The 21,887-nt window shown below is 36.9% G+C and overlaps 1 protein-coding gene across 4 annotated transcripts in view; it reads left to right on the top strand.

Moving 5' to 3' along the window:
- PIK3C2A (phosphatidylinositol-4-phosphate 3-kinase catalytic subunit type 2 alpha) overlaps positions 1–21,887 on the top strand; it is a 103,454-nt gene that overhangs the window by 20,637 nt on the left and 60,930 nt on the right. For all 4 annotated transcript variants that reach the window (XM_036860362.1, XM_036860361.1, XM_036860359.1 and 1 more), the window contains exon 2: positions 9,436–10,575. In XM_036860362.1, the coding sequence (XP_036716257.1) occupies positions 9,502–10,575 (1,074 nt within the window). In that variant the 5' untranslated portion in view covers positions 9,436–9,501. The remainder of the gene's footprint in view (positions 1–9,435; positions 10,576–21,887) is intronic.

Below are 21,887 nucleotides of genomic sequence, written 5' to 3'. Positions count from 1 at the left end.
AGTGGTGGCATCTTTATAAAATTGTCTTCAAATCTGTAAACATGGAAAAATATCCATTACATTCAAATAGTCAATATTTGTCAGTAAACTTTAAAATTTTCCCTACAGAATTTTTTTTTTTATAAGTTTACTTATCTATTTATTTTTGGCTGCGTTGGGTCTTCATTGCTGCCCGTGGGCTTTCTCTAGTTGCGGCGAGTGGGGGCCACTCTTTGTTGCAGTGTGTGGGCTTTTCATTGCGGTGGCTTCTCTTGCTGTGGAGCACGGGCTATAGGCGTGCGGGCTCAGTAGTTGTGGCACGTGGGCTCAGTAGTTGTGGCACGTGGGCTCAGTAGTTGTGGCTCGTGGGCTCTAGAGCACAGGCTCAGTAGTTGTGGCACACGGGCTTAGTTGCTCTGCGGCATGTGGGATCTTCCTGGACCAGGGCTCGAACCTGTGTCCCCTGCATTGGCAGGTGGACTCCTAACCACTGCACCACCAGGGAAGCCCCAGAATTTTTAATTACATGTATTATTAGTTGGTGGATTTCATGTGTTTGAATGTGTTAGTGTAAATATTGCTTTTTTGAAGACTGCTTTTTCTAACCATTCCTTGCTGGGTATATGGAAATACAATTGATTTCTGTATCATATCCAGTAATCTTGCTAAACTCTGGCATGTAATTCTGTTAATTATCTGCATATTCTTTGGAGTTTTTACTTTATCTGTATGTAATGTTGTTTCTTCCTACGTGATCCTAGCTCTTATTTCTTTCTCTTGCATTTCTGTGCTGTCTAGGAGTCTATAAAATGTTGAGTAAAAATGGTGGTGGGCATCCTGGTTTTTGTTCATAGACAGAGGGAAAGCTTTAAAGGTTTTACAATTAACTGTGATTTTTGTTGATACTTCTTATCAAGTAAGGAACTTCCCTTCTGTTCATAGTTGGCTAAGAATATCTGTTGAGGCGAATATATGCTTTTCCTAATTTAATTCTTTAATTATTGATGTGGTAAATTGCATTTTGTATTTACTACTAAGTTTGGTTTGCTGTTATTTTGTTTAGAACTTTTTGTGTTTATGTTCATGAGTAAGACTGGTTTATAATTTTCTTGTCTCATCCTTGCCTGGTTTTGTTATCAAAGTTAGAGTAATTTTATAAAATGTTTGGGGAACGTACCTTCTTGTCTGTTCTCTGGAAGGGTTTGTGAAAGGTTGTTATTGTTTATTATATGAAGCCAGTGAAGACATCTGACCTTGCAGTTTTCTTTGATGAAAAATTTTTTGGCAACTAACTCAATTTCTTTAATGGTTATAAGATTATTCAACTTTCTATTTTCTATTTGAGTCAGTTTCAGTAAGTTACTATCCTCTAGGAATTTGTCTACATTTTAAAATTTATTTGCTTAAACTTAATAATATCCTCGTTATCTTTCTAATGTCTGCTGCATGTGTTGGATGTCCCTTTTTTATTCTTGATATTGTTTTTTTAAAAAATTTATTTATTTATTTATTTTTGGTTGCATTGGGTCTTTGCTGCGTGTGGGCTTTCTCTAGTTGCAGCGAGTACTTTTCCTTGCGGTGTGCAGGCTCCTCATTGCAGTGGCTTCTCTTGTTGCAGAGCACTGGCTCTAGGTGCACGAGCTTCAGTAGTTATGGCACACGGGCTCAGTAGTTGTGGCACAGGGGCTTAGTTGCTCTGTGGCATGTGGGATCTTCCTGGACCAGGGCTCGAACCTGTGTCCCCTGCATTGGCAGGCGGATTCTTAACCACTGTGCCACCAGGGAAGTCCCTTGATATTGTTTATTCCTGTCTTATTTTCTTCTTGATCGGCATCACAAGATATCTTACTAGTGTTTTCAAAAGAACCAACTTTCAGTTTTGTTGATCTTCTCTGTTGTATACTTTTGGTGTTTAGGTTTGGTTTGGTTTGTTTTACTTTGCTTTGGGGTTGTTGTTTGGTTTTTTTTTTTTTTTTTTTTTTTTTGCTGCACCACGTGGCTTACAGAATCTTAGTTCCCTGAACTCGGGGCCTCCTGCAGTGGAAGCTTGGAGTCCTAACCACTGGACTGCCAGGGAATCCCTCTGTTGTTTATTTTTTATGCCACTTAATTTCTTCTGTGGTCTTTATTCCCTTTCTTCTACTTTTATTTTGCTGTTACTTTTCTACTTTCATGAGATGGATGCTTAGTTCATTAAGTTTTCAACCTTTCCAGGTTTCTAGCACCATTTAAAACTCTAAATTTTCCTTTATCTACTGTTGCATGTATCCAGCAAATTTTGGTATGATGAATATTTTTTTCCTTTATCTGTGTGTTTATTATCAGTTTAGTATAAAATTAGGTTTAGTATAACTTTTTAAATTGCTATTGCCTCAACATGAGTAAGGGTAAGTGTCTTTACTTTTTTGTGAGCTGCTCATTCAAACTCTTTGTCCATCTTTCCATAGGGTTGTTTTTCTTTATGGGCTTTATGTTATATATTACAAAAATTAGTTCTTTCTCTGTGATATGAGTAGCAAATAATTTTTCCCTGTTTGTTTTTTCATTGACATTTTTAATGGTCAAGTTATTTTTATTTTACTTTTCAGCACCTAGAACAGTGCCTGATTCATAATATACACCCAATGAATATTTACTGAGGAAATGAATAAATTCATTGGTGCTTGTTTGCCAAACAAAAGTTATTTTTTTTAATGTTTATGTACTTGAATTCTCTTATGGCTTCTAGGTTTTTGAATCACATTACAACAGCCTTTTTTATGCTGGTGTTATGTAGGAATTCTCTGTTTCTTTGGTTTTATGATTCTTTTTTTAACAGTTAAATATTTAATCTCTTTGTAATTTATCCTGTGTGGTCGATTGTGAACACATTTCTCTATGAAATGTTAACAATTTTCTAATTGTAAAAAGATTAATTGGAGGGACTTCCCTGGTGGTCCATTGGCTAAGACTCTGCACTCCCAATGCAAGGGGCCCCGGGTTCAATCCCTGGTCAGGGAACTAGATCCCGCATGCCACAACTAAGAGTTTGCATGCCGCAACTAAAGATCCCGTGTGCAACAACTAAAAGATCCCGCATGCCACCACTGAAGATCCTGCCTGCTGCAACGAAGATCCTGCATGGTGCAGCTAAGACCTGATGCAGCTAAGACCTGGCACAGCCAAATAAATAAATAAATAAATATTTTTAAAAAGATTAATTGGAAATTATGTACTTTAAAAATACAGAAGTTACAAGGGATGATAAGGCCTTAGTTAAAAAGTTGTATGTTATCTATGGGGCATAAAAAAATAAAAATTTTCTTCTCCTGAGAGATAACTAATGGGCAATTGAAATATGTTATTGACTTGAGGGAAGGGGTAACTTTTGGTAAAATAAAGTTTTCCTCACCATCCAGAAAGTAATGATGCTTGTTCACCGTGCTTTTTGTTTCTTTCCTCATAAAGTCTAACCTTGTGTTGTCCACTAGCCACCTTTGTGTTGAGCACTTGGTGTGTGGCTAGTCTAAGTTGAAATGTGGTTAGTGTAAAATATATACCAGATTTTGAAGACTTAGTATAAAAAAATGAAAGTACAGTATCCCATTCATTTTTTTATATTGATTACCTCTTTATAATATTTTGGATATATTGGATTAAACAAAGTTTATTATTAAAATTAATTTCATCTGTTTCTATTAATGTAGCTATAAAAAAATTTAAATTTCATATGTGACTTGCATTCTATTTCTGTTGAACAATGCTACTCTAACCTAATCTCATTGAAAACTGGACATTCTTCTTTTTTGTCTTTTTGACAGATTTGTATAGTGCCTAATAACAAAGTACTTGATTATTATTATTTTTTTGGTCATATGAGTTCTTTTCCCCCTCCATGAATCAATTAGAGATAGAATATGCTTTTCTAATGCAGTTTGTCTGTCTGTTTGTTTTAAAACACAAATGGAGCCCCTCTCTCCTATTTTTACTTTTCTGTTGCCACCTCTCTCCCTCCTAGTTTTCAAGATAATTTTCTCCCACTACTTGTTTTTTTTTTTTTGATATTTATTTATTTATTTGGCTGAGCCTGGTCTTAATTGCAGCACATGGGATCTTCATTGCGGCATGCAGGATCTTTCATTGTGGCATGTGGGCTCAGTAGTTGCAGCGCACGGGCTCTCTAGTTGTGGTGCATGGGCTCAGTAGTTGCAGCATGTGGGCTCTCTAGCTGTGGCGAGCGGGCTTTAGAGCATGCAGGCTTAGTTGCTCCGCAGCATGTGGGATCTTAGTTCCCCGACCAGGTATCGAACCCTCGTCCCTTGCACTGGAAGGTGGATTCTTAACCACTGGACCACCAGGGAAGTCCCACCACTTGTTTATTCTAAACTCAACCACGTGATTTTTCAGTTTTAGTTGAATTATTAATAAATGAGTTCTTTCAGTCTGTTTTGTTTGTTTCAGAGTTTAGTTTCTCTGACAAAAGAAATGGTGTCTTAAGTTCTCTAGTCACTGATGCATTATGCATTCATTCAACAACTGTAGTATAAGTTTGAGAGTAGAGGGTAAATAAAATAAGAATTCATGCCTGCAGTGAAATTATAAATTTGCTAGTCATCTGGTGATAATTAACTGATAAATTGATATATATTATAGCTAAATAGCAGTATTAACTACTTCATGGTAGAATTAAAAGAAAATTTATTAATGCAGACAGAAATAACCCTAGGATTGAGGAAGAAAGTTGGTATTTATAAAGGATAAGATATGTCTAGACACTTATTGATTCCACATAACTGTTAACATAAAAATATATTGTAGTGAATTAGCACTGCCTGGATTTGGGTTCTAATTTCGCCACTTGCTAGCTGCTATGAGCTTGGGCAGATTATATGTTTGTATACTAGGGATAATAATAGTAGCTACTTAATAGAATTTGTGAGGATTAAATTAGTTAAAATATTGCTTAAAGCAATTTTTGGCATATAGTATCTATATATCTTCAAACACAGGTCTATGTATAGATAGAGATATGTAGATATTTTCTAGAGTTTTAACAAACATTTAACTGCAGTCTTCATAATTTTATTTTTAGTAGTGGCATAATATTCAATCCATGGAGGTACCATAATTTATTTTTCTTTGAGATTCATTTTCATTTTAAAGGAGAATATTTATATTGTTGAACTCAAATAATTGTTTTTCCATTTTCTTAGGTATCTTGAATTTTAAGATTAGAAAGCATTTAGATGGGTAGCAGGACTGACTTGTTTTATTTTTGTCTGAGATTTAAATTTAAATTGTAAATGAATGTTAGAAGAAGCCAAGAGCTTTTAAATTAATTCACTTGGGTCTGCAAATAGTATCCAAAAGTTTAACTGAATAGTTTAATTGACCTCTTTTGAAGAATTTTAAAGCAGCTACAGCCTTGTGATCTGCACTGAGTTCCTTTATGTTGGGAAATTTTTGGCAGATGGTATACAATCATCATTCAAAAACAAGTTATATTGTCTTTCCCTGCTTGAATTGGGGGAACATTAGCATGGAACATTTCATTTTGAATGAGCATGTTGGAAGTTATTTCCTGCTAAATGTTTGTCATCAAGTGAAGTTTTATTTTCAAAAATTAATGGAGCATGTCAGTGCAACAGCCTTAGAAAAATAGCTGAGGCACAGGGTTACTTTTGGACAGCCGTTTAAGTCCTTTATTATTATCTGAGTATACATGCATAATAATCTTTTGGGAAACTAAAATACAGTATTTTTTTAAGGCCCCAAACTTTAAAATATGGTATTTAGCTGCTAACAGACAGCTGTTACTGGCTACTTAGAGTTGTATTTACTTTAGCGTATACTACTTTGAGTTGGAACTAGGGATAGAGCAAGCAAATGTATTGGTGATGTATAAAAACATCACCAATATGTATAAAAACACCGCAAATGAAACGACTCATTTCTCTCGTCATATATCCATACTCTTGTGCCATCTGAAATCCCTTCTCCAAGACTCCAATAGCCTTCATTCCCTCCTGTTAAAACACATGTTAATTAAATTAAGTTCCATATTTATTAAGCAAGGTGCTTTTAAATGTAGTGGGGAAGAAAAAAATGAACAAACTAGGCTTCCCTGCTTAAGAAGCTTATTCTAGTCTGTTTCGGTAGACATACAGGTTACAGATTCTGTGTTAATCAAAATACTTTTGGTTATCATGGAAAAAAGTAATTTTAAACTGGCTTACGCAAGGAGAGGGATTTATTGGCTTACATAAATGAAAAGACTGGCCTTGGACATGGGTTGGATCCAGATGTTTAATGTAATATCTAGAATTTATCTAATTTATCTTAGCTCTGCTTTCTTCTGGCTTGGGTTCATTCTCAGGTAATATCTCCTCAAGCGGTGGCAAAGATGGCCAGAACAGCTCCAGGCTTACATCCTATCAGCTTGGCAACCTCAATGATAAGCTTCTTTTCCAAATAGTTCCAGAAATTCTGTAGTTAACTCTGGCCAGACTTGGATCTTCTGGAGTTGGGGTAGGGTCGAGGGGGAGTAAGGATGGTCCAGCTCAATTCAAAGTAGATGAAACAAAAGAAAGACAAGTGGTGTCCAAAAGTTATAGATTCTACTACCAGAAGAAAGGATGCTGAGCATGCAAAAACAGCATACAAAAGTTAAGATAAAAATTTTTAGTTGAGCTAAAAAGATAAATTCTGGTAGGAGCTGCTTAAGTAAAGCCTCAGACAGGAGACTGTATTTTGAATTGGGCCCTGAAGGACAAGTAGAATTTTTCTAAGGCAGAGTAAGTAAAGAAAGGACTTTCTAGGTCACTCATTCGAGAAGTTTGGCAGTGAAAGGAGAAAATTAAAATGAAAGCTACTGGAGTCTAAAGGGGAATGTTCAAATTTTTTCCCCTCAGTATGGAGAAAACTTGAGCATTTTTATGGTAGAGGAGCAGAAGCAAGTAAAGGAGAAATTGATAATACAAAGGAGGCAGTCATTTATAAAGAAGGGGAATTCAATAGGATTAAGGATATAAGTGGAGGGGGCATCCTTAGAAAGGAAAAGGGGCTGTTCATTCTCTGAGGATGTGTGAAGGAAGGTAGGAGTGGTAACTGTGGAGGTTAAAACAGAAATTTTCTATTAAATATGTAAGTGGCTTCAGTTTTGTTTTCTAAAAGTAAGAAGAAAAGGTTTATCGGTTATCTATTCCTATGTAACAGACCATTCCAAAATGATTTTGTGGGTTAGCAGTTTGACTTGAACTCAAGCTGGGTGGTTTCTTCTGCTGGTCTTGCCTTGGGTCACTCATGTGGCTGCGGTCATCTCAACTGTGGACAGATGGTTTAAGATGGTGTCTGCACTCTCGTGTTTGGTGGTTGATGCTGGCTGTTGGCGGGATCTCTTTCTCTTTGTGCTCTCTCATCCTATGTGAGCATTTACATGGCAGTGGCTGCCCTCAGGGAAGGAAGAGCTGAAGCAGTTGGGCCTCTTATGATAGGCTTAGAACTCTCACAGTGTCAACTCTTTCACATTCTGTTGGTCAAAGCAAGTCACAAGGCCAGCTGAGATCAAGTAGAGAAATAGACCCCACCTCTTTATGGGAGGAACAACAAAGTCGCATTGCAGAGTGGGTGTATATACGGGAATGGGAAGAATTTGTACCCATTCCCCCCCACCCAACATTTTATTGTGAAAACTTTCAGTCACGAGGCCAAGCTGAAAGAATTTCAAAGTGAATACCCACATATCTACCACCTAGATTCTACTATTAACATTTTCCTATACTTGCTTTATCATTATTTATCCATGTATCATCCCTCTGTCAATTTATCTTATTTTTGATGCATTTCAAAATAAATTGTAGATGTTAGTACTTTTCTCTAAGTACTTCATGCATATTTAGCAAGTCAGTGTTCAGTTTTTTCTTTCCATAAAACATTTACATACAGTGACGTGTACAAACTTTAAGTGTACATCATGCCTAGTTTTGCAGCCTGCCAGGGAAGGGAAAAATTTGGAATAGCTTTTCAGTGAAATGCCTCAGAAACTCAACTGTAGTTGTATAAAAGAATTGCAGATGATGTCTTTCTTGACTACCTTTCTTCATGTCCTCATCACTAATAATTTTTTCATTTAGTATACCTCAACACTTAGGATTTTCATTTGTGTTACATTAATTTGAATTCACTTTGGACATTTCCCTGCATACTTTCATTAAGCATTTATTGAGCACATATTGTAGATAAGCACTGTACTAGAAAAAGGATGTAAACAGGCGTTCTCTTGCTTTATAGGTATTCAAACTAGGTGTATCTCAAATCAGATTAGATTAATAGTAGATGCCATTTATTTAATGCTTATGCTTAAGGCCAATGATAGACACTTTTAGTTGCATTGTTTCATTTAATCCTTTGTAATTTAGGAAATAGATACTTTTTCATATTTTAAAAGTTAGGAAACTAGGCATGTGGAAAAGTTATCACTTGCCCAGGGTCTTACAGCATCATAAATAAAGGTGATGTGACTCCAGAACCCACATTTAATCCCTGTATCGTATTGATTAGAAGCAGGAAATGTGCCCTCTGTTGCACAGTAGATAACTAACCCTTTAATTGGTCATTTTGCTTCATAGGGTAATCTTGATCTGAATTAAGTGTTTATTTTAAATAGAGGAGTATAAATGTTTATTAACTGATCATGAGAAAGTTTAATAAACTATCTTCTAGTTTATGAATAGATACTTTAGCAATTGGAAAAGGAGAAATTTTAGTATCATAACTATTGATTTAACTGCAGATAATCAGAATAGAAGTGTGATCAGAACTATGTGACAAATTCAGCCATAATTTAACCTTTGAGTGGAGTATTACAGTTTCTTATAGCCTTAACACTTATCATATTATTTTAATCTATGTTACAGTATACATTTTTAAAATTTCTAGAATATTATAAGCCCTTAATTTTTCATATGATGATTTGATAAAATAATAGTTACTTGATTTTATTTACTAGGTGTTGAATACTTTTATTGCTAATTGGCTTTTGAGCAATTTTACAAATAGTAAAAGATTGAAACCATTTTGACTTGCTATTTGCATAACAGTAAACCATGTCTGAACTCTTGAAAATTTGTGACTAGCACTTAAGCCATTTTATGCCAAGAATTCTGCCAGAAGTGCAACTGGTTAATGGCAGCCAGTGTGACAACTGAAGTGACAGCTTCTTGAGTTCATTTACTGTGTTAGCTTTCCTGTTAGGTCAGGGAATGGGATAAAGTCATGTATGTCTAAACATTTCTCTTAACCCAACAGTGTATAAGGTGTTTTAAAAGTGTTCCTTCACCAAGATTTTCCCTATTTCATTTCATTTCGTGGTATGTTTGTAAGTGACATTAAATCCTAAATCATATGTGGTAGGTTACAAACAAAACAAATTCATGTTTTAAAAATCTAATCGAGTGTTATATTTATTTTTACGTGCAGGTCTTGCTATTTTGGAAGCTACAAGAAAAAAAATAGATTGGAGAAGGTTTGGTCTTTTCAGTGGACATGGCTCAGATATCCAACAACAATGGGTTTAAGCAATGTTCATCTTCACATCTGGAACCAACAAGAACAAAAGATGTGGACAAAGAAGAAGCATTACAGATGGAAGCAGAGGCTTTAGCAAAACTGCAAAAGGATAGACGGGTGACCGATAACCAGAGAGGCTATGAGTGGTCAAGCAGCACCAGACAAAAAGCACAAGTTTATAGCAAACAGGATTATGATCTCATGGTGTTTCCTGAATCAGATACCCAAAAAAGAGCAGTAGATATTGATGTAGAAAAGCTTACCCAAGCTGAACTTGAGAAACTATTGCTGGATGACAGTTTCGAGACTAGAAAAACACCTGTATTGCCAGTTACTCCTGTTCTGAGCCCTTCGTTTTCAGCACAGCTCTATCTTAGACCTGCTATTCAGAGAGGACAGTGGCCACCTGGATTATCTGGGCCTTCCAGTTACTCTTTACCTTCTGTTTACCAGTCAACTTACAGTAGTAAACAGACTGTATTCCAAAATGGCTTCAATCCAAGAATGCCTACTTTTCCATCCACAGAACCTATATATTTAAGACTTCCAGGACAGTCTCCATATTTTTCATATCCTTTGACACCCACCACACCCTTTCATCCACAAGGAAGCTTACCTATCTATCGTCCAGTAGTCAGTCCTGACATGGCAAAGCTGTTTGACAAAATAGCTAGTACATCAGAATTTTTAAAAAATGGAAAAGCAAGGACTGATTTGGAGATAACAAATTCAAAAGCTACTGTCAGCAATCTACAGGTATCTCCAAAGTCTGAAGATATCAGTAAGTTTGACTGGTTAGACTTGGATCCTCTAAGTAAGCCTAAGGTGGACAATGTAGAGGTATTGGACCATGAAGAAGAGAAAAATATACCAGGTTTGCTAGCAGACGATCCTTGGGATGCTGTTCTTCTTGAAGAGAGATCACCAGCAAGTTGCCACCTTGAAAGAAAGGTGAATGGAAAATCTCTTTCTGGGGCAACAGTAACAAGAAGCCAGTCTTTAAATATTCGAACAACTCAGCCTACGAAAGTCCAGGGCCAAATATCTCAGGTATAGTCTTTTCTTCCTAACTTCTCAAACTTAGTGTAACAGAGAATTCATATTTGTGTACATAATTTATTTGGTAAAAGAAATATTTTTTATGTTGAATCTTGTTTTCTTTATTCTTAAGTATACTGTGAATGTTAGATTGTGTGGTAAAGGATTAAATGTGTTTAGGCAAATTGAAAAAAAAATTTTTAATTAAAAATTTTTTAATTAAAAATTAAAAAAAAATTTTTTGGCTGTGGTGGGTCTTTGTTGCTGCACGTGGGCTTTCTCTAGTTGCAGTGAGCAGGGACTACTCTGTCGCAGTGCACAGGCTTCTCATTGCAGTGGCTTCTCTTGTTGTGGAGCATGGGCTCTAGGCACACGGGCTTCAGTAGTTGCAACGTGTGGGCTCAGTAGTTGCGGCATGTGGGCCCTAGAGTGCACGGGCTTCAGTAGTTGCGGCGCGTGGGCTCAGTAGTTGTAGCGCGCAGGCTCTAGGGCGTGCGGGCTTCAGTAGTTGCGGCGCAAGGGTTCAGTAGTTGTGGCTTGTGGGCGTAGTTGCTCTGCGGCATGTGGGATCGTCCCAGACCTGGGATTGAACCCGTGTCCCCTGCATTGGTAGGCAGATTCTTAACCGCTGCACCACCAGGGAAGTCCCAGGCAGATTGAAAAATTGCTTACTATTAATATTATCTTCTCTAGGATTGTGAATTTTGAAAACCTATAATCAAGGATCTGGCTTTCACTGATAGGCATTAAAAATAATTTTTATCTGTCTCTCCTTGTCCATTCATTATATGTGGTCCTACTTTCTTTTCCTTATTGCCTTTATTTTTCAGGGTAAATAAGTAATTTTGGTTTTTAACCCCATTATAGAAATTCTCATGTATATTGTTTTGTTGTTTTTAACCATGAATGAATGAATGAGTAGAAGAAAGGGAGGGAGGGAGGAGGGGAGAGAGGAAGGAAGGAAGGAAGGCCCCAGAGAGATGGGAGAAAAGCCATTTAAAGGACTCTCTTTAAACACCTGTATTGATACAAGTGAAGAAAAGAACTGTAGTCTATATAGCATAGTTGCTGAGTCCGTATAGTCTTACTGTCTGGAAAAATTAGTTAAGGGTGCCTGAGACAGGATGTCTTCTCTTAGAAGAGAAGCAGCAGGGTTTAGACTTTTCCTTTCCATATATAGTATACCACTGAAGATTTGTATTTTGCTCTTATGGTATCTGTGGATTCTAGGAATGTTTAAGCCTCATTCTTACCTTAATGTGAATCATATCATTCAGCTAATTAGATCAGCATTTGGCTACTCTTTAGGCACTGAGATTCAACTAGCATTTAGGGGAAGAGAAGCAAATTTTGCATGATTTGGATGGGTTTATGTTGAATTGTTGATTTTTAAAAGCCATTTTAGATGTCTTGGGAGAAAAAAGCAGATATTAAGAAGGTTAAGAAAAAAGGATGAGGATTTCTTTGGATAACACGATCAGAACCCAGAAAAATCTTAACCAGTGCAGTGTTTTCCAAATGTATTTTGACTACAGCTCTCCACTAAGAAATACCTGTTATTAAGGTCTCTTAAGCTTTTCAGTACTGTTTACAAATTTAGTAACAGAATTTCTTAACACCTTTCAATTTAAAAGTCACAGGTTAATTTCACAGTTTAAATTGGAATCATAAATATTTATTCTAATGTCAGATTATTTTCTCTTAATATTCTATGTCATCTTGTCATGGTTTTTGTCTTTGTATTTACAAATAACAGTCATTTCCTAAAGTATTTGAAAGGAGAAGGGAAAACTTTAAGCCAAATCAGGAAGTGTGGGCGGGGGGCTTATACCTAGTAGTGGAGCTGCTGGTTATTCTATGCTTAGCTTTTTGAGGAACCAGCAAACTCTTTTCCATAGTGGCTGCATCATTTTACATTCCCCCCAGCAATGTATGAGAGAGTTCCAGTTTCTTCACATGCTTGCCAACACTTGTTATTTGACATTTTTTTGCATTATAGCCATCCTGATGGCTGTGAAATGATATCTCATTGTGATTTTGATTTCCCCGTTGACTAGTGGTGTTGAGTATCTTTGCATATGATTATTGGCCACTTCTATATCTTTTTGGAAGAAATGTCTATTTGTCATTTGCCCATTTTAAAAATTGGGTTGTTCATAGCAGCTTTATTGATAATAGCCAAAAAGTGAAACAACCCAAATGTCCATCAGCTGATGAATGGGTATAAGCAAAAGCGGTATGTCTGTACAATGGAATATTATTCACCCATACAAAGGAATGAATGAACCTTGAAAACATTGTAAGTGAAAGAAGTCAGACACAAAAAAACATGTATGATTCAATTTATATGATATGTCCAGAGAAGGCAAATCCATAGAGAAAGAAAGCAGATTAGTGTTTGCTGGGGGGTTGGAGGAAAGAGGGAATGGAGAATGATTGCTTAATGGGTACAGGGATTTTTTTTGCAGGGGGGGGGTGATGAAAGTGTTCTGGAATTAGAATATTTCAGTGTTCTTACCATAGTGGTGATGGTCACATACCATTATGAATGTACTGTGAGCCAACAAATTGTACATTTTTAAATGGTTAATATGGCAGTTTTTATGCTCTATGAACTTTACCTCATTTTTTTTTTTTAAAAAGGAAGACACTGGTCCCCCTGATCCTCCCATCCTGCTCAGGCCAGGTTACTGCTGGATTCACATTTGGGTCAGTGTTCCAATAGAGAGATCCCTCTCTAACTGTGGATCTCCTTTTTATGGATTTAGCATGAGGGCATGGTGTTTGACACCATGTAGTCTGGATTAGGGGTATCAGAAGTAGTTTGGGAAGGGCAGCTGCCAGTCACTGGAGATCTCAGGAGCTAGGGAAAGTTGCAGTCTCTGCTATCAGGGAAAAAGAAGCCCCTGGTCCTAAAGGGAGCTGAGTTTAGGCTCAGCCCTCCCATTGGTAGAAGGCAGAGCCCCTGATTGTCCAGGCAACCCAGAGTGAGCATCCAGGTCACTTTCAAATAATCCTCCTGCTCCTTGCATCACACCTTCATGTGTATGCATTTGCACCTCTACAATATATGCATTGTAGCCACAATACATAGATTATCTTGAATTTAATAAAATATTTATAAATGACTTTGGTTTATTTCATTATCTCTGTATCTCTAATTCTAACTTTCCCAGCAGTGGAAATTCATTTATTCACTAAGGGAAATAGATTATTCCAGATGAGCTGAAATTACCATTCCAGGTGAACTCTGGTTATCATCTTAAACAAGTTGAGGTTTCTGGGTCGACCAGAATTACTTGCTATCAATGATCCAAGACTGGACTCAGAACCTAAGAGCTACATGCTTTTTATCTGTGCTGTAAATGTTCAAACTGAACTCTTCTTTTTTTAATAATCACTGAGACAGTAGAGAGTTCCTAAGAATCCTATGAGATAAGAGCGACCCATACCTATTTCACAGTTGAAGAAACTGAAATGTGAAGAAGTTAAGGAATTATTAATTTTTTCATGTAATAATGGTATTGTAATTAGTTAAATGAACTCATATTTTAGAGATATTTAAGATGATAACCACAGTTATCTAGTTTAACCAACTTTATTTCATGGATGAAGAAACTTAGATCCAGAGGGTGACTTATCTCCAACTAATATTTTCTTCTTCAATTTCTTTGTAACTTAAAACCTGTAGCATAGATTGCCAGTGCTTTTGCTGCAAAACACTTGCTTCCTTGCCCTGTTGCCCTCTATAGTTTAGACTGGTGTTTTCTCCACCCTTTCCTTTGGTGGGGGCAGGGCTGTGATACTCATTTATATCCCTTTCATTGTCTCTCTGCATACATCTTTTCCTACTCATTTTTAATATTTGTCACAGTATCATCTTGATATTTTCCCTATTTGGGGTGCTTTCAGAAATCATCTTGCAGGACTGATGAGGATAGGTAGTTTCCTAAATATAGAAAAAAATTCCCCTAACAAGATCTGGGAAATCAGATCACATGGGAGTTGCAGAGAATTACTGCTTGCTCAGACTCTAGGAATTAGGCTTCTAGGCAAGTTTTAGCAGAAACATGTTTTTAGATTTTGTTTAAAGTACAGGGGGAAGGATCAAGGAGTAATCAAATTGGTTGCGAGAGACATGAGTCAAAGCCAGGTAAGCAAAAATAACATGACTTGATCAGCTGATCAATCAGAGATGGGAGCTAGATTACTACAGTGTACATCAGTAGCTTTACTAAATGGCACAGTGTCTGAATTGAGGTGGCTCAGGCTCCTTAAAGGAGTCTAACTGTGGCATGGCTGAGGAGGTATGTAGTTGTTGATCATTCTGTTATACTCTGCTCTTTTTTTTTTAATTTTTTTATTTTTTAATAAATTTATTTAATTTTGGCTGCCTTGGGTCTTCGTTGCTGTGCGTGGGCTTTCTCTAGTTGCGGCAGGCGGGGGCTACTCTTCGTTGTGGTGCGCGGGCTTCTCATTGTGGTGGCTGCTTTTGTTGCAGAGCATGGGCTCTAGGCACGCAGGCTTAGTAGTTGTGGCACGCGGGCTTCAGTAGTTGTGGCGCACGGGCTCGAGAGCGCAGGCTCAGTAGTTGTGGCACATGGGCTTAGTTGCTCCGTGGCATGTGGGATCTTCCCGGACCAGGGCTCGAACCCGTGTCCCCTGCATTGGCAGTCGGATTCTTAACCACTGCACCACCAGGGAAGTCCCCTCTGCTCTTTTAAAACCCCATGTAATAATTATGTTTGAGCACCACATTCTAAAAGGGACCATTGGTAGACTAGAGTGTGTCTTGAGAAGAGAAGACTACAGTGTTCAGGATCTAGAAGCTATGCTATTTAAGGAACTGTTGAAAAGATTGGAGATATTTTGCCTGAAGAAGAGAATATTAATTGGAGCTAATTCACACTCTGAATCTGAGTTTCTTCATCTGTGATATAAAGTTAGTTGGACTAGATAATTTCTGAGATCCTTTCAGGAATAATATTTAAAGTTTGGAAAGTTGCCCTGTAAAAGAGGAAGTTGACTTTTTTTCTTTTAAAGTTTTATGTTTGGGACATAGGTTCTCAAAGCAGTTCAGGAAGTAGAATACTTGAAAATCATGGTATTCTTGTTAAAAAATGTGAAATAGTTATGTTCTAAGTTTTCCAATACATTAAGTGCGTTGCTTTGTGCAAATTAAGTAGTACTTTGTGCTAGATTTTAATAGACAAGTGGTAACAGGTGTAAAAGTTAAAATAACCTTTCATAGAAAGCTTAAAATTACGCAAATCCTATTTGTTTATATTTTTCTCTATGAATTGAGAAATTCAGTTTAGTAACTTAGTTTTAAAATTCATTGTCCCAAAAAGTAGAACAAGGACCAATGGGGACTAAAACTCAAAAGAGGCAGGTATACAGTTAAATATCAATAAAGGAACTTATAAATAGCCATTTGGTAATGGTTCCTCTCAGGTGGTCAATGCATAGTTATTGGAGGTCTTTAATCAGAGGTTTAGTGTGCACTTGTTACAAATGCTATAAAAAGATTTTTATTTTCAAAGAAAAGTTCTAAGCCCTTTTATTAACACTAAAATTTCATCATTTTGTTTGTGTACAAGAAGATAAAGTTTGACTTGATTTAGACCAAAAGGGGGGGGTAAACAGAACACTAATAATAGGCTGATTTAAGAAGTCTGTGGCACAAACATTGGCATGGAACTTCTAATTTTTCACACACCATTCATCTCTATTTAAAAACTTTTCCCTGAGGTTCAGATTTTTTGTTGGGAAATAAGATTGCAGTGCTATTCTTTATAATTACTTTACATACTTAAGTATTCATTTCCTGTAAGAATTTTATGCTTTGTGGTAAAAACTCTGAAGGGTGTTTTTCTTCTCACTCAGCAGTCTTACTTCCTATTTCCTTCTAGTGTCTTTTGTTCATAATAATCTAAATACTTTAGTTCAAATTTTTGTTTCCAAAACCAGGAAAAGGCATAGTACTTAAAACTGTCTTCTGGCAATTTAAGTTTAAATCACACTTTTAGTTAATAGCTATAATTTAGCTACTTTGAATAGATCCCAAAGATTTTAGTAATGAATCAAATTATTTTCATAGAATTGGTTTTACAAAGTTCTGTGGCTATTGACTCTTTCTAAAACTTGATTAACACTATAAACATGTATATCCCCATTAGCACAATGTCTAATGTTAATTTTAAAGGAGAGGTAAAGTTGAATAAAATGTGGTTTTTTATTGTCTAGCTGAATATAGTATATTAGTTGAGTAGATTACTGAAGTCTCTATAAAATTTTAGATTACTGAAGTCTCTATAAAATTTTGGTAATGAAGTAACCAACTTTGTTCTGAAAAGCAACTGATATGTTTATATTTAATGCTTAAAATACATTTATTGAAAACTTGGTGTTCCATCTAATTTCTGGGATAAGATGGCATGAACCTGGGACTTGTTTAGGGGTAAAGCTTTCCCATATTCTTATAAATGCTTTATAGAGTATGCACTGATAAGTTTTTGTGAATTATTGCAAACCTGCATCACTTTCCTTAAACCCTTAATTTACCCTTTCCACCTCTCCTTGACCTCACTACCTTTTTTAAAAATTGAATTATAATTGACCTACAACACTGTTAGTTCCAGGTGCACAACATAATTTAATGATTTGGCATTTCTGTACATTACAAAATGATCACCATGATAAGTCTAGTTACCATTTGTCACTATGCAAAGTTATTACAATATTATTGACAGTATTCCTCATGCTTTACATTTATCCCCATGACTCATTTATTTAGTAACTGGAAGTTTGTACCACTTAATTTCCTTCACCTATTTGATTCCCCCACTCCCACCCCCTGCCCCTGACCTCCCCTCTGTTCTTTTTCTCTTCTTTTTTTAAAAAAAATATTTATTTATTTAGGCTGTGCTGGGACTTAGTTGTGGCATGTGGACTTCTTAGTTGTGGCATACGAACCGTTAGTTGCAGCATGCATGCAGGATCTAGTTCCCCCACCAGGGATCGAACCTGGGCCCCCTGCACTGGGAGCACGGAGTCTTACCCACTGGACCACCAAGGAAGTCCCTCCCCTCTGTTCTTTATATCTATGAACCTGTCTCTGTTTTGTTATATTCATTCATTTGTATTGCTTCTTAGGTTTCACATATAAGTGAAATCATATGGTATTTCTCTGTCTGACTTATTTCACTTAGTATAATAACCTCTAGGTCCATCCATGTTGTCCCAAATGGTGAGATTTCTTTTCTTTTTTAATGGTTGAGTAATATTCCATTGTATATATATACCATGTCTTCTTTATCCATTCATCTGTCAGTAGACACTTAGGTTGCTTCCATATCTTGGCTATTGTAAATAATGCTGCAGTGAATATAGGGGTGCATGTATCTTGTCAAATTACTGTTTCTGTTTTCTTCAGAAAAATACCCAAAAGTGGAATTGCTGGATCATATGGTAGTTCTATTTTTAATTTTTTGAGGAACCTCCATACTGTTTTCCATAGTGGCTGTATCAATTTACATCCTGCCAGCAGTACACTAGGGTACCCTTTTCTCCACATCCTCACCAGCACTTGTTATTTCTTGTCTCTTTGACAATAGCCATTCTGACAGGTGTGAGGTGATACTTCATTGTGGTTTTGATTTGCATTTCCCTGATGATTAGTGATGTTGAGCATCTTTTCATGTGTCTGTTGGCCATATACCTTCTTTTGAAAAATGCCATTTTTAAAATCAAATTGTTTGTTTTTTTGATATTGAGTTGTATGAGTTCTTTGTATATTTTGAATATTAACCCCTTATCAGCTGTATCCTTTACAAATATCTTCTCCCGTTCAGTAGACCACCTGTTCATTTTGTTGATGTTTCCTTTGCTGTACAAAAGCTTTTTAGTTTGGTGTAGTACCATTTATTTATTTCTACTTTTGTTTCCCTTGCCTAAGGAGACATATTCAAAAAAATATTGCTAAGATTGATATCAAAGAGCATACTGCCTGATTTCTTCCAGAAGTTTTATGGTTTCAGGTCTTACATTTAAGTCTTTAATTCATTTTTTTTAAAATTAATTAATTAATTCAGTTTTGGCTGTGTTGGGTCTTCGTTTCTGTGCGAGGGCTTTCTCTAGTTGCGGCAAGCAGGGGCCACTCTTCATCACGGTGCGCAGGCCTCTCACTATCGCGGCCTCTCTTGTTGCGGAGCATAGGCTCCAGACGCGCAGGCTCAGTAGTTGTGGCTCACGGGCCTAGTTGCTCTGCGGCATGTGGGATCTTCCCAGACCAGGGCCCGAAACTGTGTCCCCTGCATTGGCAGGCGGATTCTCAACCACTGCACCACCAGGGAAGCCCTTTAATTCATTTTGAATTTAATTGTGTATATGGTGAGAGAAAGTCCAGTTTGATCCTTTTTCATGTAGCTGTCCAGTTTTCCCAGCACCATTTGTTGAAGAGGCTATCCTTTTCCCCATTATATATTCTTGCCTCCTTTGTCATAGATTAATTCACCATGTAAGTGTGGGTTTATTTCTGGGCTGTCTGTTCTGGTCCATTAATTGATGTTTCTGTTTTTGTGCTGGTACCATACTGTCTTGATTACTGTAGCTTTGTAGGGTAGTTTGAAATCAGGGAGCGTGATACCTCCAGTTTTGTTCTTCTTACTCAGGATTGTTTTGACTTTTGGGGGGGTCTTTTGTGTTTCCATACACATTTTAGAATTGTTTGTTCTAGTTCTGTGAAGAATGCCATTGGTTTTTTTTTTTTTTTGGCTGCACTGCACAGCACGTGGGCTCTTAGTTCCCTAAGCAGGGATCGAATCTGTGCCACCTGCAGTGGAAGCTCAGAGTCTTAACCACTGGACTGCCAGGGAAGTCCCGCCATTGGTATTTTGTTAAGGATTGTATTGAATCTGTAGATTGCTTTGGGTATTATGGCCATTTTAACAATATTAATTCTTCCAATCCTTGAATACAGTATATATTTCCACTTGTGTCATCTTCACTTTCTTTCATCGGTATCTTATAGTTTCCCGACTACAGGTCTTTTACCTGTATTGGTTAGATTTATTCCTAGGTATTTTATTATAATATTTTTGACACAACTGTAAATGGGATTGTTTTCTTAATTTCTCCTTCTGCCAGTTCTTGTTAGTGTATAGAAATACAACAGATTTCTATATATTAATTTTGTATCCTACTGAATTCATTTATTAGGTCTAACAGTTTTTTGGTGGCATCTTTAGGTTCTCTGTATCATATGTCATATGCAAACAGTGACAGTTTTACTTCTTCCTTTCCAATTTGGATTCCTTTTCTTTTTCTCGTCTGATTGCTCTGGCTAGGACTTCCAATTACCTTTTTTTTTTTTTTTTTAAATAGTGAGGTCAAGGTTATTCTTTGTATGCACTTGCCCACCTCAGATTTATTTGCCTCTTCTTTCTGGTTTGGAGAGAAGAGATATTCCTTCTCTTTTCCCAAACTTAACTCTTTCACCTCTTTTCTTGTTCCTGTCTCCCCAAAGTATTTTTTACAATTATTCTTCAAAGTGGAATTTGTACTTATTGCTTTTCCAGTTCCTCAACATCCTCTCTTGTTCCTATTGTATTGCAGAAACTTGTTTCTGGTAGTATGAATACTAATTGCCAATCTAGTGACCATACTCACTGTCCATCCTTATTGCTTCATTTGCAACAGTTGACCACGTTCCTTTCTTGAAACTTCTCTTCTGTTGCCCTGGTTAAATCTACTTCCTAGTTTTCCTCCTGTAATCTTTGAATCATTTTCCTTGTCTAGTTTCTAAACATAGGCATTCCCCCAAGGTTTTGTTTTTGGTTGTTTTTTAATATATCTTATCTGTTCTCTCTTGGTCATTGCTTTATTCTTGAGGCTCTGAGATAGAGTTTGAAAGCTACTGATCTAGACTCCTTGGCTGTCTATGGTTGAGATGCAGTGATGATTAATTTTATGTGTCAGTTTGACTGGGCTATGGGGTCCTCAGACATTTGGTCAAACATTATTCGGGTATGTCTGTAACGATGCTTCTGGATGAGATTAATATTTGAATTTGTAGACCGAGTAAAGGCAGATTGCTCTCCCTAAAGTGGTGGGCCTCACCCTAACAGTTGAAGGCTTGAATAGAACAAAAGGGCTGACCCTACCACCAAAAAAGGGGAATTCCTTCAACTTGACTGCCTTTGAGTTGGAACATTGGGGTTTTTTCCCTGACTTTGGACTCAGACTGAAACATCGGCTTTTCCTGGGTCTTGAGCCTGCCATACTCAGACTTAGAACTATACTGTCAGCTCTCTTGGGTCTCCAGTTTGCTGACTGCAGGTCTTGAGACTTGGCATCCTTTATAATCAATCACATGAGCCAATTTCTTATAATAAATCTCTCTCTCTCCATTCATATGTGTATAAAGAGATGTCCCAGCTTGATGTCCAGTAGGTGCAGTCCATTATGTATCCCTCAGCCTCCTGAAGAGACTGTCTCCTGTTGATGGAACTTGGACCCAAAGTCCATTTGGTTGGGATATTGCTCTGTCAGTGATCCTGATGGATGCTGACAACAATTAGCAGAGAGAAATTTCCCTGTAGAAAAGTGCAGAAATTGGATGATTCCCAGTTCTTTGTCTTTAGCTCTGGAATAGAATTTTGTAATAGAGTATTTCTAGATGATGACCAAACATCTACATGGATTTCCAAACCCAAAATATTTACTAGAGAGCTCAGTGTCTTCCCCCACAAACCTCTTTGTTTCATATATTGGATAATGACATTAGTGATTTTTTCTTATTATCATTTGCCTCTTTCATTCATTGAAAAATATTTGAGGGGACTTCCCTGGTGGTCCAGTGGGTAAGACTCTGCACTTTCAATGCAGGGGGCCCTGGTTGGGGAACTAGATCCTGAACACATGCCGCAACTAAGAGTTTGTATTCCGCAACTAAGAAGTCCGCATGCCACAACTAAGAAGCCCACATGCTGCAACTAAAAGATCCCACGTGCTATAATGAAGATCCTGCATGCCACAACTAAGACCCGGCAAAGCCAGGTCTTAAATAAATATTAAAATAAATAAATATTTTTTTAAAAAAAAGAAAGGCTCTTATTAAAAAAAATTAAAAAAAAATATTTGAGGACAAAATGTGTGGGGTACAAATATTAACCATTCACAGACCTCATCCTTAAAGAACTTGGGTTAGAAGGGGGAGACAAGATGTATGTGCATATAACTGCAGTATGTAATAGAAAGTCGTGAGTGCTGCATAAAAGTTTGTGCAAGATCAGTGGAGGAAAGAGATGATTTGATACTTAAGT

The sequence above is a fragment of the Balaenoptera musculus genome, chromosome 8 (assembly GCF_009873245.2).
Source record: "Balaenoptera musculus isolate JJ_BM4_2016_0621 chromosome 8, mBalMus1.pri.v3, whole genome shotgun sequence".
Taxonomy (NCBI): Eukaryota; Metazoa; Chordata; class Mammalia; order Artiodactyla; family Balaenopteridae; genus Balaenoptera; species Balaenoptera musculus.
This window is presented reverse-complemented; position numbering and strand designations above follow the sequence as displayed.